The sequence below is a fragment of the Agelaius tricolor genome, unplaced genomic scaffold (genome assembly GCF_023055355.1).
Source record: "Agelaius tricolor isolate 1412-34295 unplaced genomic scaffold, bAgeTri1.0.p SCAF_1, whole genome shotgun sequence".
NCBI classification, from domain to species: domain Eukaryota; kingdom Metazoa; phylum Chordata; class Aves; order Passeriformes; family Icteridae; genus Agelaius; species Agelaius tricolor.
In genome coordinates, this window is record NW_027269261.1 from 30,095,841 (window position 1) to 30,111,875 (window position 16,035).

Genomic DNA, 16,035 nt, shown 5'->3' on the forward strand with positions numbered 1-16,035 from the left:
TCAAAACAGAAGTTTCTTTTCATTAAGTAATAGTTCTTTATTAAAATGTATTAAGATATATTTAACAAAAAAAAAATCTGACTCCAACTTTTTACAGCAGCAATAGCATAAATATCGTACATGGCCAGCGTGATCTCCCTTACTGTAGCAAGCCTGAGACTGTCGGGGGAGAACTCATTTTTAATGAATATGTTCCTCCTCCATTTCCCTTTTGTATTACTTCTTGGTTCTGGGAACAGTACTGTGGTTAGACATAAAAGGTGTTCTTCATTCATCACCCTAGAGTGCATGTACCATGCTCCAAAGATAAATGTGCAAAGAGAAAAAGGTCCAGGTGAAGCCCTGGATTGACAGGAAGAGGCTTTGAGATCTGGCTGCATAGGGCTAGACATACGATGTAGTAAAGAATAATCCTTTTTTAGCCATTTGAAGATTGCAGAACTGGCAGTGGGGAACTCTCACATTCAGTCTTATTAATTCAAAACCTAGGGATATTTATATATTTGAATGGCTATTTTGACAATAACGGTGGACGTTAAGGATTGTATTTCAGGTGATAATGATAGTACTAGATGGAGAATTTAATGTTCCTGATTTTAATTAAACTTTCAATTTAAAATATAGACATTTTAAGCATTGCTCCTAGGTCAGATGGGTTATTAGAATCCTATGGGTTGTGTTTTTCAAATGTTTCTCAGTCTTCCATGAGGAGTGCCTGTGCCAAGAGGAATAAACAGGGATATTTGCTTGAATTCCAGAAATATTTCTGTAGTATTAATGAAATTTCTCAATCGTTTTTTTATTCCTTCAAGCCATCTAAACTAAAGACACTTATTACCACTTACTACTTTTAGTCTTGATATAAAAAGTGAGGTTATTGCTTTTATCATTTTGTCATACGTGAGAAGTCCCAGATTTACCACATGCAAGGTTTTAGAGGCTTTTAGCTGATACATAGGATTGGGTAGTGCAATACCAACTTTCACTGACCCTGATAACACTTTGGCCAACTTCCTTCCATCTTCCTTCACTCAAATGTGTCCTTAGGTGGTGTTTCTTTAGAACTGCACTCAAATAGCAAGTTACACATTTTGAGTATTCACTTAAGTATATATCCCCTCTAAGGAAAAATACATCCACATACTTAACCTTCTGCAGTTGCTCTGTGGTTTTATAATGACCATTTTTAACGTCCTTTCTGGTGAAATTGCCAGAGCAGAAGTACTGTCATACCTAAAGTAACTGAAGAGGGATGCCAGTGGATGCAATCAGAGGATAGGAGCTCTGTTGTCACATTAGGAACTTAGAAGCATGAAAGCAGATATTCAGTTGCAATAATTAATGACTTATTGATTTATAACCAGAAAAAAGGGTCACCTCACAAGGGCCTAACTGTCCAGCTGAGTTTGTCAGTTATATGTTTGTTGATAAAAGCAGTGTTTCTGTTCAGTATACATAAATTTTTCTCCGCAATGGTTGATATATTAGTAGAGTGTGAATGCATTTTTATTTAAATGAAACTTTTCAAAGTCATCTGTAAGCTACTAAGTGAAGAAAATCATAGATTTTTCTTAGAATGTCTTAAGCTTGGGCTGTATTAGAAGAATAACAAAAGAAACATTTGAATGGAGTTTGTTTCTGCCTTCATACAGAGTTTTCCACTGGTCTCTGGGACCTGGGATAACAGAAGGCTGGTGCTGATAGTAATGACTAAAGTGAAGAAGGCATTCAGAAGTCCTGCCTTTTCCATGTCCTTAGTTACTAGGTCCCCCACCTCATTCTGCAGGGGACCCACGTTTTCCCTGGCCTTCTTTTGTCACCTGTATATGTATAGAAGCTCTCTTTGTTGTCTTTAAATATTTCTTTACATATTGCACTTTGTGTAGCCCAGTACAAGAAAGGAACAGTTAAACAGCATAACATCAGTACATATAAGGTGATAAGGTAATGCTAGGTCACAGATTGGACTTGCTGATCCCAAAGGTGATCTCTTTTCCAACCTAGTTGATTCTGTGATTCTACATACTTACTGCACAGCTCATGTAAAATCAACATGAATATCCAGTGGCACTGGAAACAGCCAATGGTTTCAGTCTTGGCAGACAAAATATTTTTGATAAAAACAAAGGGAAGATACCTCATTCTTTTACTTTTCTCTACAGAATGAATGTATTAGGGATGGTAATTGAACTTTCCTTTTAACAGTTTTCAGTTTCATTTCAAAATGTATTGCTATAGATGCAATTTGATATCCAAAAAATTTGATCAGCTGTTCATATATATTTTTGTAAAAAGGACAGCTACTGCTTTTCCATTTTGATTAATTCACCAATACTTGCATAGAGGCAGGATTTCTCTTTTTGCAAGTGACCGCTAATGACTATAACTCAAACCCATGTGAACTTCAGTAAATTTAGTATTATATATTAAGAATATTCAAGTTAATATTTTTATTCCTGCTCATGGAATCTGAAGGTTTTATTCTAGAATATTGAAAGGGAATACTACTGATGTGTTGCATAATTTTGTTCATAAAAATATGATGTGCATGCTATTTGTCATAATTTTCAGAAAAAATTTGATTTAAACTCTGAGCTATTTGTTTTACTTTATCTCATTTTTAGTGAGTAGTAGGATTTTAGTTTTTTAGATTTTAGAATTAGAGCTGAAATATAGCTCTAATTTGCAGTTTTAATAAATTGTTTTGACAGATGCCTCTGCTCAAAATGTTTTATTAAAAATGCAAATTACAGCTTTACTTAAACCTGCTCAGCCTTCTAGACTGTTATCACTAATTTAGACAGCAAGTACACTTACTTCATGGGATTTGCAAAACTGATTTTAAAAAAGCATGTACATGGCCTTCAGAATAGTTTTTTTTTTCTCTACAGTCTACTAAGATTTAATATTTCCTTTACAATTCAGTCCTTCAAGATAGATTTTTTTTTCCCATCCAAAATGAAATGCAGTCAAAAGAGTTCTTAAAAGCAGTAAAAACAGCTGAGGAAAGTCTAAGATAATTAGAAATTTTACCTAAAGATAGCTGAGAGTTTTGTAAAAAACAGTATGATAAAATTTGAAAAGCAGAAGTGAAAGTTCAGGAGAAAAATTAGCCAGTTGGATTTTTCAGACCCCATTGCTATCTCCTCCTTTTCTGCTTTGTCTGCTCTTTCAAAACCGCTATAGATGAAAAAATTGAATAGATGAATGTGGCTGAACTGGAAATATCTGCTCTCTTTCTACATTCACTAATCTTTACTTTGTGTTACTAAAATGCACTCTTTGTGTAACACAAGAGGCACAACATCCTTAATTCCAAAGCAAATTCAACACCTTTTGTCAGGTTAGGTGTTTAGGAACATGCAAGTTACACAATTGTTCTCTAAATGTCTGCTGATTTATGGGCACAGGACTCCCATTTTAACTCTGCTGGACTTCTGGAGCTTGTCATATGCCTAGAAGACCTCAGTTGTGAGATTAGTTGAAACTACTGAAGGCTCTATTTTGTGTGTATATTTAAAGTACAGTTAATATGCATTAATGTAGCAGTTACATGATTCCCTCAAAGAGGGATAAAATGCTTTTTCAGTAGGTGAGTGCTTGAAATTTATTGTGGTCACTTCTGAGGTATAACATGCCTAATTTTCTATTGTCATGCTATTGTTTTTTCAAGTCTGGACATTGGTACATGGCTTCTGTGCTCATTCTCAGAGATTAACCCCAATAAAGCTTCGAGAGGGCAATATTCAAATTTCTTTTGTTTTACAGATCAATTTTATTCATTTCTTATTGGCTGATGTTCAGCTTCCAAAAGATCTAAGTGATGGAAGTAATAAATCTGTGTTCATCTTGAATATAAACAGATAGTAAATTTTAAAATTAGTTAATTTAGATTGCTTCCTGGCAAAAATAAAAATCTTACCAGGAAGTTTATCTCATGGTTTCTTCTCTGAGCTCTCTACCTCAGCATATCCCATTCAGTGCTGGTGTTTCTGATGGGAGAGGAAAAAAAATAATTTCTCATGAAGTTGCCCCTGCATTCCTGTAGTTTATAGCATGAAATAGTAAAAGAAAAAGATAGTCCCAAGATGGTACCCACTACAAAGGATGTTTTTCTTTTCTACCTAAGATGTAGTATATAGAAGCTTCTACTTCAGAAAACCTCAGTATCTTAATAAAGAAAAAGCTAAAATGTAATATGAAATTAAAAGTACAGTAAGTTTCAAAAACCAGATTGATGTTTATAACAAGTTCTTTTCCCTCTCCTAAAGTGTTCTGAAAATGAAATATGCCTCTTTTGTGGTTTATGGTGTTACTGGCAAGCCTGGTGGTAGAAGTTATGCTCCAGACACCAAAAATACATGCAGTTGTCTACAGATGTCCCTAACAAAAAAACTTCACTTGCATTTGATCCAAGCTGTCATGACTCCACTGATGTAGGTTGTCATTTGGTAGAGCTCTTAAAATATTCTTATCCACAGCTCAGAGTAATTCTTCTAAAATTGAGAAAGATATATTGAAAAGGAGAATATACATAACATGTCTATCACTCAAAACAGCATAAAACACCTAAATTGAGAAAATGTTGAGACTATTCTATTTTTTTGTAAATATGTTGGTTTGGTTGAAAAAAGCAGAGAAGTTTCTGAGCCTAGAAGCCCTTTTTCGGGTCTAAAACAGAAGTGGCAAACATTGCTGCTACAGCATGTCAAGTACATGAAGCATGTAAAAACTGATTTAATTTGCTATTACTCAATCTTATTTGAAATCCTCTTCTTAAGTTCAGTGGTCTAAATTTGATTTTAAATCAAATCTAATTTGAGTTGACACAAGTGCATAAATATAGGCCCTTTCTTGTATTTAGTAAAATTTTTACAACTGCATCAACAATTGAAGGGAAGAGATTTAGGTTCCTAAAAACAAGGGAAATGCAGTTTCTTTGTAGTATCTGGTGTTTGATGTAAACGCCACAATGCAGTATGACATATATATCCTGTTTTATGAGAAGTTACCTGAAATGTGTGAGTCTGTCGTATGCAGAAATGAATCTTATTTATTTAGAAGTGGTAGCACCATTGGGTGGGTCTCCTAAAGTTCTTGTGGGTTTGACTTCATATTTTCCTTTGTATCCACCCACTGAGATTCTGCCAAGCCTACCATGCTTCATTTCATGCTTTCCCTTTGTACCTACTAATTAAGGACTTTCAATGTGTGTGTGTATTATACAATCAAATATGATCTCACAGGCAGCTTTAAAGAAGTAAACTATTGCAAAAGAAGATGATTTTTTTTCTTTTGAAGTAGGGTGTCATACATGAAATGCAAAATATTTCTCCAATAATATTTGTGTCAGAACACTACTACTTTATTCCCCACTGCTGAGATATGTAAACATTTTGTTTCTGCCAAATAGCCTTAAACTGCTTTCTCATTTCTATGCTCCAACTTTGGCATTGATAACACTGGCGCCTACTGGCTTTTTAAAGAGAATATACTAACATAACTAGGCAACAGAAAAGTAGACATGCTGTAAATCATCAGTTCTAGTACAGATATTCTAGACCATCTTGATTCCATGCCATGTAATCAGAGAAATGGTACTAAAAATTATATCTGAGAAATATAACAAATTATATCTGAGAAATCCGTAAGAAACAAAAAACATAATCAGACCAAAATGATCCTGAGTCTGACATCTAGGAAAATATATGCTCTATCAGGTACAAGTTATTACCATATTTAGTTGCTATTAACAGTTTCCTTTTATCCTGCAATTCTCTCTAAAATTGTGCTTTGCAACATTTGACAGGGAGGCAAACTGGTATACTAATTTTCCCGAAGAGGAAAATGAGGGAGCAATATTTCAATAGTTTCAATCTTTACACATAGATATCGCTCTAAGATCAACCTGATATTCAACCAGATTCACCACATTTCAGTAAACCACGTTTCTTTCATTAGACATTAAAGGTCAGGTGGCTTTTGTTGCAAAAGTAGAGGAGTTAAAAACATACCTGCACTGCCACTTGAGATTTCTTAAAATAATGAAACTGAAGACATTCAACGTGATTAAATTCAGCTATCATGTCCCATTTAAAGTTTTGTTGTTGTTCTATGGTCTTAGACAATCTTAAAATAGTCAATTTCATCTTCTTTAAAATTAAGGTTATACTTCATTTAACCCTGGGTTTTGAAATACAGTTCAATATTTTCCTTACTACTCCTGCAGAAGAATATTAATTAATGTAGTAATCTACTCCTTATGTGATTCTTGTAATTAGTTAGTTGCTGCATTCTTTGGAAGCATTTCAGTTGAACTTTATAAAAATTGACTTTTATGGAGTTGACACTATATGAAATATCTAGGGTTTTTCTGTTTTATTTCAATAATCTTAAAGTAATCCCATTCTTAGTTATATTAATTGCATTAGAAATAGTGTTTTTCCTTGATTTGTGTCCTTCATGCTTCTATGCAAGATTGTTCTTTGCTGTTCATAATTTTCAGGGTTTCAACAAATTGTTCATTTTGCCCTCTTCCTCCCCTCTAAATAAACAAAGAAACTCCAGAGCCAGAGAAATTAATTTATGCTCGTTTTACTTTTATTTAGTTCGTTGCATCTGAATATTTTGGTTTTCCTTCAAAGCTTTTAACTTCCCCAGAAAAATTAACACTGCAGGAGTTCTGTGAGCAACCTTGTTTTATGTCTTTCTCATTTTTGAATTGTAGTTTAGTGAAGATAGCTATATATAATACACACGTTTTTCATGAGAAATTTAGCTGAGCATTGCTAAATGCTCAGCATAGTGGGGAAGTATTTGTTGTATATCCTTTTGCCATCTGCTTGCCTATTTGTAAGTATTTATTCTTTATTGACTCAATGTTGCAAGCTCAGTTACATCTTTTTCCATTCTGAACAGATGGCTATGACATCTTGATGGATCCTGGTAAAGATGTAATGAATTGTGCTTACATTACCTCTAATACCTTAGTTCTATAGCAAAGATTTACCAAATCATTTGTCTTTAGTTTCCTTTGAAAGTTTTTGCAGTTCCTTTGTTCCCATTTGATAATATGTGGAAATACATAGTAGCCCAAACAGGCTGACAGTCCTCGTAAGCATGAAGACTCACAATTCATGCTAGTTGGTATCCTGAAATTCTTCAGACTACCATCACTTTAATGAGACTTTTCCTTCAGCCAAGAGGACTCTTTGCTTCTATTGATTTCAGTGGAAGGGTTGATAACTCTTGTCTAACAGACCACTTAGTAACAATGGATAGAAAATAGAATGAGAAAGTCTTTTACTCTGAAAATGAAGTTTCTGCAAAACAGATACATGGGCAGATATGTGGACAGATGCGTTTCTCATCAGAATACATTGTCTGAACAGTTATTCCCAAGAGTTTGCTTTTGTCAACAGTCTTAATGTTCCTCCCTCAGAACAGATCAACTTGCAATCTTAATACTTCTCTTCTGGAGAGTTGTTTCCAATTTTTTTGTGGGTTAAACCAGCAGCCTCTGGCATGAGGGCTGCTGAAACCTCCTCAGAGCCTTCATACCAGGACCAAAATCTGGTTACAGGGTGGTATTGTGAGGAGACACTGTGGTTCTGCTTTCAGACAGAGATGATGTCAATTTTATGCTATTGTTTGACAGAGTTTCCCAGACCTAAGTGAAGAGCAATGTAAATTTTTCCTGTAGGTTTCATGCATTAAACTTTATGAACATCATCTCGCTCTGAGGAATAACCCTTTTACAACAAACCAAAAACAGAAGGTGGCCAGACTCAAGACTGGAAATGCCTTTTCCAGATTGAGCAGTCTTGAAATTTGTATGGGAAGAAAAAAAAAAGAAAAACCCACTAAAATAAGTACTTTAAAAATATCTGCTATTTATAAATTTTGATCACTAATACATGCTGCAATAGGATCTGTTGGTGTTAGATGCATTTAAAAATCAGTATGGTCATGTAAATAGAAAACTGTGTTTGATCACTTTCAAAAACAAAATAAGGCCTATGTTTATCCCCTTGCATGTTCCTACCTACTCAGTCTAGTCCTTGAATAATTCCAGTTCATACTATTTAATTTAAAAATAGCATTCATCCAAATAATTTCTTTGTTGGCAGTTGAAGACCCAGCACCACAACAGGGCACCACACACCTACCCTACATATTCCTTTAAAATTAAAATTTCTTTAAAATTAACATTTGGTGTTTAGGATGGCTGTAAATAGCATGTTGTATGAAACAGCACAGAATAAATGCTTAAAATCTCTAAGTTAGTGATAGAATAGCATGCACAATGTCTGCCAGGGTCTTGACTGATATGCAGGCTTCTACCTCCTATAGACATACAACTGAGTCCTTGAATCCCTTTTGTCTTTTCTCACCTTAAAAAGCAATCAACAGCATTCAAAAGCCTCATTATGTTTTTGCTAACTGTATTTTGAATAATTACTGGTTTTGAGAGTTTAGCCCATTATCAATACCACAGGAACCTTTCTATTTCTTGGTCATGTCAGATCTTGTTCTAGTTCAGAGCTTGGGAGACATCACTGCCACCCTGCTGACTTAGGCAAATTCAGTGGGACAGATGTAATTTGCACATTTCAGCAGAGGAGCTTATTGAACCAAATTTTTTTGCTTAATATGAAAGTTGAGAGAGCTCACTGGGTCAGAGAACAGACTGAAATCAGACCTTCAATGAGAACATTGCTAAACACACAAATTCATGATGTGGATTGAACCTGAATTTTACCAAAAATTGCAGCTATGTGAATTTGCTATAAATGATGATGGGTTTGCTGCAAATTTTTCATTGTGTGAGTTGAGCATATTTGTGTTTTAGTATTCAAGCCAAGTTACACAATCTAACAGGAAAGGTATCATTAAAATTAGGTTGATACGAACTTTTTCTCTTATCTTTTTTTTATGCAATTCTGTCAACTGGGGTTTCATGAATGCGATTGAAAGAAAATTTTATGCTTTTTCCAATTATGTGAATTATTTTTATGGTAATTACTATTCCAGGTCACATTGTAATGACTTGATGACATGTGTTTCCTGGTTCTCATCCTGCATGATATGATAGTTCTTCCTTAGATAAGAATTTTCAAATATTTACTTTGTAACATTATGCCATGGTAATTAAGAAGGAGAGGAGGATTTTTTTTGGCTCTTTGAGTGAAATAAATTGTTTTCTCTAGAAGTTTTAGCTGAACTATTCCACCATCCTGCCAAAACTTTGTCCTTATCGTTGGTTTCTTCTCTTAATTCTGTTTTTGTTTATATAATATAGGCATTGTTGTACATAGATTTCAATTTCAGAGCTAGAGAAAAAGAAATCCAATAACACCTTGTTTAAAATAACATAGAGCTTATTTGTTAGAATTAAGCTCAGGAAAAACAGGATGCCAAATAACGTTAATATACCATGGCACTTGGAGGTCATTTGAAAGAAGGTGAGCCTATTTTATGAAATTACAGATTATTTAAGGAAATGTAAACATCATGATTGAAGATACCACATCAACCTGGAAAAGAAATAAGCTTCACTACTGAGCAGAATGAAAACACAACTACTCCATCAAGCTTTCAACGTCTCTTGCATTTTTTTTACTGTTATTAATATAATTGTCTTCCCTTATTTTCTCCATAAATGTCACTGCCATTACCCATAGGCTGCAACATTTTTCTGTAACTGATGTATGCTCATATTACACTGAAATACAATTTCAATAGTCCTAAGTTTCATTCCATTTATACTATTTCCAGAGTGGGTTTGTTTACTACTTCATATGTTTCTGTATTTTCTTAAAATGAACAGTGTAAACCAGAAAATTTCCCCTTCCAAAGTGTTCTGGGGATCTATTTTTGTGTGCTTTGTTTGGCTGTACAAATCTGATGCCTTTTCAAGCTAGGGCTGGAAAATTATTATCAGGTTACCTTTAATTTTGGTTGATGCATTTCTGCCAGGCAGTAGCAATAATCACTGTAATAGTTTTGTTTTCCAAACTTACTTTACTGTTTTTATTTGTACTGTCAAAGGCAGCACATGGCCAGAAGAGTTAAATACTTTACATTGCAGTGTTATGTATGAGTAAGGGCATGTCATTGTTTATCTTAGGCTTGATCATGATTTTTTTTCCAGGCTTTCTTCACTTAGTACAAGCTTTTTCTGCAACAAAAGCAATTCTAGGGGGTCAATTCAGGCTGCATGTTAAAATTAGTGCTAGAGATGGGATGAATGTACTATAAAATTCTGCTCACAAAGCTGCCTGTTTTTCTACAAGGCAAGCATGAAACATGAACATTACACTCTCAGGTCATCACCTCAGAAAAAAAAATATTTTCATGAATTCTCTTACTCTTTTGGATCACACAGCAGTAAATAGTGTACTCTATCTTTCCTTGATTTTCATATACAGAAAGGGTGGAGCATTTCTGCAGGCTTTGCCATTCAGACATTCCCGGTGGTTCTATTTTCAACTCAAAATTTTTGAATTAGTAACAGATGGCCTGATTCTCTTGACAGAAAAGGGGTAAAATTTTCTCTGTATTTTAAAGAAATCTTTTTACACTTTTACTGATCCCTGAGTCCTAGTTTTTGCTACCAGCCTTCTGTATAAAAAGTATCTTATATCACAGAAATCTTGCTGCAGTCAGTGGGAACTTATCCTGATATACTATGATGAGGTGCACCAGAATATATTTGGAATTACTTTAAAATGCAGCTTATGGATCAGTAAGGGGTAACACGCCAGTATTGCACATCCCAGCCTGTTTAGGCATGTTTTGCTTATTTCTTGCCTCAGCTTCACTGATGTAAATGAGTATAGGACTTGGTGATGCTGACCCCAAAAACAAGGTATTTCATGTCCATGAAATAAGAAAAATGTGTTAAAGAAAGCAGAAGAAACTGCAGAAACCTGGAGAAGGAGAAAAACCTTACACCAAAATTACAAAGCAGGTAGCCTGGAGAAGAACTGGCATATGCACATATGTTACTGATAATGCTGGTCTATTGGCATTAAACATAGAGAAAACTCTTGCACAGCAGAAATCCTAGGGAGTTTTACAGCTCTTGTTCAAAATGGATTTGGGGGTCTCGGATAGCTGTGAGGGAGGAAGGCAGACTTCTGGGTAGGACAAAAGAAAGACTCGGGGAAAATCAAAAGAGAATCAAATTCCAATTTAAGGAATATAATTTTGGAGGTTTAAGTTGCAACCTGGAGGTTGAATTAAAGGTGGAGCTATCTTGCATTCTTCACAAAGTTTGCGTTAGAGTCCTCTTCCTTTCTGTTCCTGAACTGTCTTCATTCCCATAGTTTATTTAAGTGCAAGTCTCATCCTTTCTTCTTGCTAGTTTATTGACATATACGTACTGGTGATTAACACAGATGCTGGCATAAGCTCTCATTCTCCTTAAGCCTTTGAATGTTTTTGTTAATAATAATGCAGATATAATGTATCTTACTTGGATATATAGATCATCCAGCAGTAAGAACTGAAAATAATACAGACTGTAATATTTTTCTCTAATGATTTTAAAAGATTTGAATGCCAAATAAGTCTTGACACTGTTGTGCACAAAAGGAAACAAGCACCATGTTGCAGATGTAAAAAGGCACCAGCCATTTGTGTATGTAGAATTCTTGCTTTACCTAAAAGGGTATGGAAAAGTATTTGCTAATGCATTATTAAAGAAGCCTGATTTTTTTCTTCCAAGAATATTGAAAATATTCAAGGTATACTTAGGGCCCAATATGAAACAGATGGAAGAAATACAGAAACAAACTGCATTGTGCTGTTGTGAAAATACCTCTGGCACGCACTTAAGAATATTTCACATATTTTAAATTTTTGAAGTTCAATTTTACTTATGAACATTTAAAATTATCTTGAGGAATGATATACCTCAAGCATTGAGACTTTAGAGAAGTGATGTGAAATACAATTTTTCAGATAATAGAAATCTTTTGTCAAAAATGCTTTCCAATCAGTGGAAAATCAAACTTAGTCTTCTCTTTCCTTTAAGACCCCTGGCCTAACTTGCTGGGTTTATCTAAAAAAGGATTTAAATAAGTGAATAATCTCTATCTTTTGATGACTCTGAAGAAGTTCTCTTTTTTTTTTTACCTTGGCCCAGGAGGAAAGATGTCACTTGGATGTCAGGAAGCTTTTGAAATTTTCAAGCAGGACCATGCTGACAGTATAACCATTGAGGACAACAAACAGCTTCTGAAACAGAGGTGGGTGTCATAGGAAAATACAGCTGGGGGAAGACATCTGAGGGTTCATTAGCAGTCTGAGCAGGAACATATAATTTTACACTAGACATCCCAGGTTTCTGCTGAGGACTTGTTACAGGCCCTTCACCTTTTCTTACTTAAGACATTTCATATTCAGAAGGCACTGAGTGGTGATAGAAGTCTGGATAGAAATGAAAATAGCATTAGGAATCTTAGTGCATATTCCTGCTGGTTTTATTCATCTTCACAACCATGTTGAAGCAACGTGGCAATGACATTCATGATCAAGAATTATCTAGGGGAAGTAAAATCCATGGGACTGAATCAATTACTCCAATTTCCATTGTCAAAAATGCTTTACTGACTTCAGCACTGAATTGGATAGTAAACTAGGAGATGCTTAACATTGCATGTCTGATGTCCCTAACCTGTTTGCCAAGTGATCTTAGCTTCTTTCTTCCAGTTTTGCATTCACAAACAGAAATAATACTTTTGTCCTCCACATTTGTTTTTAATGTTGGCAAAACACTTAATATGTCTGGTGAAAATAGTGATAATGGCAAAACATTGAAAACATGGGTTTTCATACAGATTTTAAACCTCACAAATTAAACCACCAACACTTGTCTATGTTGGTTGGATAACAGTACTGCTTCACTGTCAGCTTTTCAAGTGTTAACCCTCCTAGTACTGCAAAAGAAATGCATGGCTTTGAGATTGCAGATGCAAAAGCGAATCTCTCAATCTGTGTTTGTAACTTACATGTTTCCCCTAAGAGTTGCTTGAGGCTATTTTGCTTGTTTTCTTCTATTTGGTTCAGGGAAGTGTTTGTTTGATTGTAGGATATTGTCATTTGGTTTGGTTTTTGTGGAGTTTTTTTGTTCTGAGGTTTTCTCCTTCTCCAGGTTTCTTCTGCTTTCTTCTGTTTTCTTTAACACAATTTTCTACTTCACAGGCATGGAAATAGAAATTGGTTTTTTTTCAGGCACACCAAGTCTTCTACTCATTTATTTCAGTAATATTGAAATGATCTCCACATCTTTGTGACTTACTCAAGTTCCTGCTATTTATCACTTTTCTGAACTGATTAACTTTTTATCTGGATCTATACCTCAGCCACAGGAAAGCAAATTGCTAAGATATTAGATGTATGTAAGTATTTATCCATGTAAACTGGATATCTAGCAATGCCTTTCTTCTGATCAATTTATCAGATCATGCCACAGCACTGCCTTATCACTGCATAAAAGATTACACTGCAGTCATTTCTGGTGTTGCTATTCAATAGAACACTTAATAGTTACAGCATGACCATGAGAATAATATGGTTCTGAGCCATGCTCTGCCCTTCCTCTAGTCAATAACAATTCTTCCATATTTTTCTGTATGTTATTACTATGAAGCAAACCAGTATTTCCTTCTGGTTTCAGAATATATAATAGAGATGAGCGGAATCTACTAAGTTCTATGACAGATTTGCTTTCTTTAAAGGACAAAAATTCATACTGATGCCTTGTGTAACCCCTCTCTAATAGGCATCAGCTGATTGCTGAAATCAGTGCTAATGTGAATTTTGATACTTTGAAACAGGCAGTTTCCCCTGCCATTTGCAGTCATTTTTAGCAAAGATGCTCAGCTCCAAGTTTACCGAGTTCATTAGAATGGATTTGTATGAAATCCAGTCTGTAATTTGGAATGCAGCCTCTCAACTACTAGTTACACAAAAGCTCTGTTACCCAGCCAGTGTTCAAATTGCACAGGAAGAGTGTGGACACCACATGTTTAAAGGTTACCATAGCTTCCCTTTATATGTAGGCTTCTCTTGTTAATAATTTTGTTTATAGTTGCATAACCACTTCTGTCATACCACAAACAGTGTTTGGTTCACAAATTACTTATTTTTAGCCATCTTATTTTTTTCCTTTGGGCATTTCGGGTAGATTCTCTTGGTTTGCTAATTATCATAGAGTCAAAGAATAGGCTGAGTTGGAAGGAATCTTTAACAGTCATCTAGTCAAATCCTGCTGCAATAAGCAGGGATATATTCAACTAGATCAGGTTGCTCAGAACAAAGTCAAGATTGACTTTGAATGTTTCCAGGGATGGGGCATCCACCACTTCTCTGGACAATCTGTTCCAGTGTTTTAGCTCTCTCATTGTAAAAGATTTCTCTCTTAGACCCAGTGTAAATCTAGCCTAAAGCACTACACCTTGTCCTATCGCAACAGCCCCTGCTAAAACATTTGTCCTCATCTTTCTTATAATCTCCCTTTAAATATTGAAATGCTGTAGTATGGTCATCCTGGAGCCTTCTCTTCTCTAGGCTGAATAACTCCAGCTCTCTCAGTCTGTCTTCCTAAAAGAGGTGTTCCAGCCCTCTAATGATTTTTGAGGCCCTGCTCTGACCCACTTCAAGGTCCCACTTCAGGTCTATGTCTTTCCTGTGCTCCAGAACTGGACACAGTGGTGTTGCATACATTGAGTGCTGGTAGCTTGGTGTGCAGCTGCACTTTGAGCTCTGGTTGACAGGAGCCCTAGGCAAGAGGCCCTGAACTAGCGCTGACCCTTTGCATAACAAAGGACACAGGGACCTGGTGGTTTCAGCCAGGTGGACAGACACTTAGAGACACAGTAGTAGCCCTTGCTTCAGGATGAAGGGCAGAGACTTTCATGCTTTTAGACTGTGGGTAAAAAAATCCAGGGTTTTCTTTGTTCAGGGTCCCTCCTCAGAGGCACCAGCTTAAGCTGTTATCCTGCTGTTGCATCATAATTAAATTATTTTAAGGATCCAGACATCTGAGTCTCTGCTATGGGAAAATCAGGGTTTAGCCAGTAAGGAAATGTTGCCTAACTGTGTGTGGTAAGTGCAGGGAGTTAAGCAGTTCATTTGTTGGCTCACTCACTGCATAGGGGCTTTGGTCCTAGCTCAGGTGATGAGAGTGTAACTCGTTTTGGCTAAGGACAGGGTTAATTTTTTGTTGTAGCCATGAGGGGCAAGGCCTAGAGCCATGTGGGTGTAACCAAGACCCTATTGTTATTCAGTACCGTGCTATGTCATGGCCAGGGGCAGAAGAAGAGGATAACCTAACTCTAACCCTCTTTCATTTCAGAAAAGAGCATTCCTTTTCCCATGGGGGAAGTGTGGCAGACAGAGTGGTGGGGTAACACAGGTGCCAGCTGAAGGGAGCACTTTGGATGGCATGGCTGTGGTTGGATCAAGCTCCAAACTTTCTCTTTTGCACACTTTTGTTATGAATATTGTTGCTATTATTAATAATTTTCTTATTTCATTGCTGTTTCCAGTAAATTGTTCTTATCTCAAATGATAACCTTTGCCTTTCCTGCTTCCAATTGGACAGGGATCAAGTGGAAGTGTGTTTTATTTAGTGGGACTCCTAAATCAGAAAATGCCATTCCCATGCCATTCCCAAACCATTCTGGCCCAATCCCTACACAGGCAGCATCACTATACTCTTCCTAGGTTATCCTGTGCTTCTACTGCCTGTGCATTTCCTGCTTGCTTTACTTTAGATTGATTTGCAGATCTCAACTCAGTCATGCTGGTCTCTTGCCTTCCTTGCTTGATTTCTTGCTCCTGGGGGTTTTGAGTTTTTGCACTTCATGGAAAACATTTTAAAAGACCTACTAGCTTTGTTCTATGCCTTTTTCCCTGAAGGCAGTTTTCCAGGGGATCTTATTGACTAACTCCCTGAAGAGCTGGAAGCTAACTTTACTCTTCCCCTGACCCATATCCCTCTGGACTGAGAACTCCACCAATGCA

At 35.9% G+C, this 16,035-nt stretch overlaps 1 protein-coding gene across 6 annotated transcripts in view; it reads left to right on the forward strand.

The window, feature by feature from the left end:
* KIF6 (kinesin family member 6) overlaps positions 1 to 16,035 on the forward strand; it is a 160,356-nt gene that overhangs the window by 82,940 nt on the left and 61,381 nt on the right. For all 6 annotated transcript variants that reach the window (XR_011679349.1, XM_071428240.1, XM_071428261.1 and 3 more), the window contains one exon: positions 12,152 to 12,254. Coding sequence is in view for 5 of the 6 variants with exons in the window: in XM_071428240.1 (XP_071284341.1) it covers positions 12,152 to 12,254 (103 nt within the window). In the remaining variant the exon portion in view is untranslated. The remainder of the gene's footprint in view (positions 1 to 12,151; positions 12,255 to 16,035) is intronic.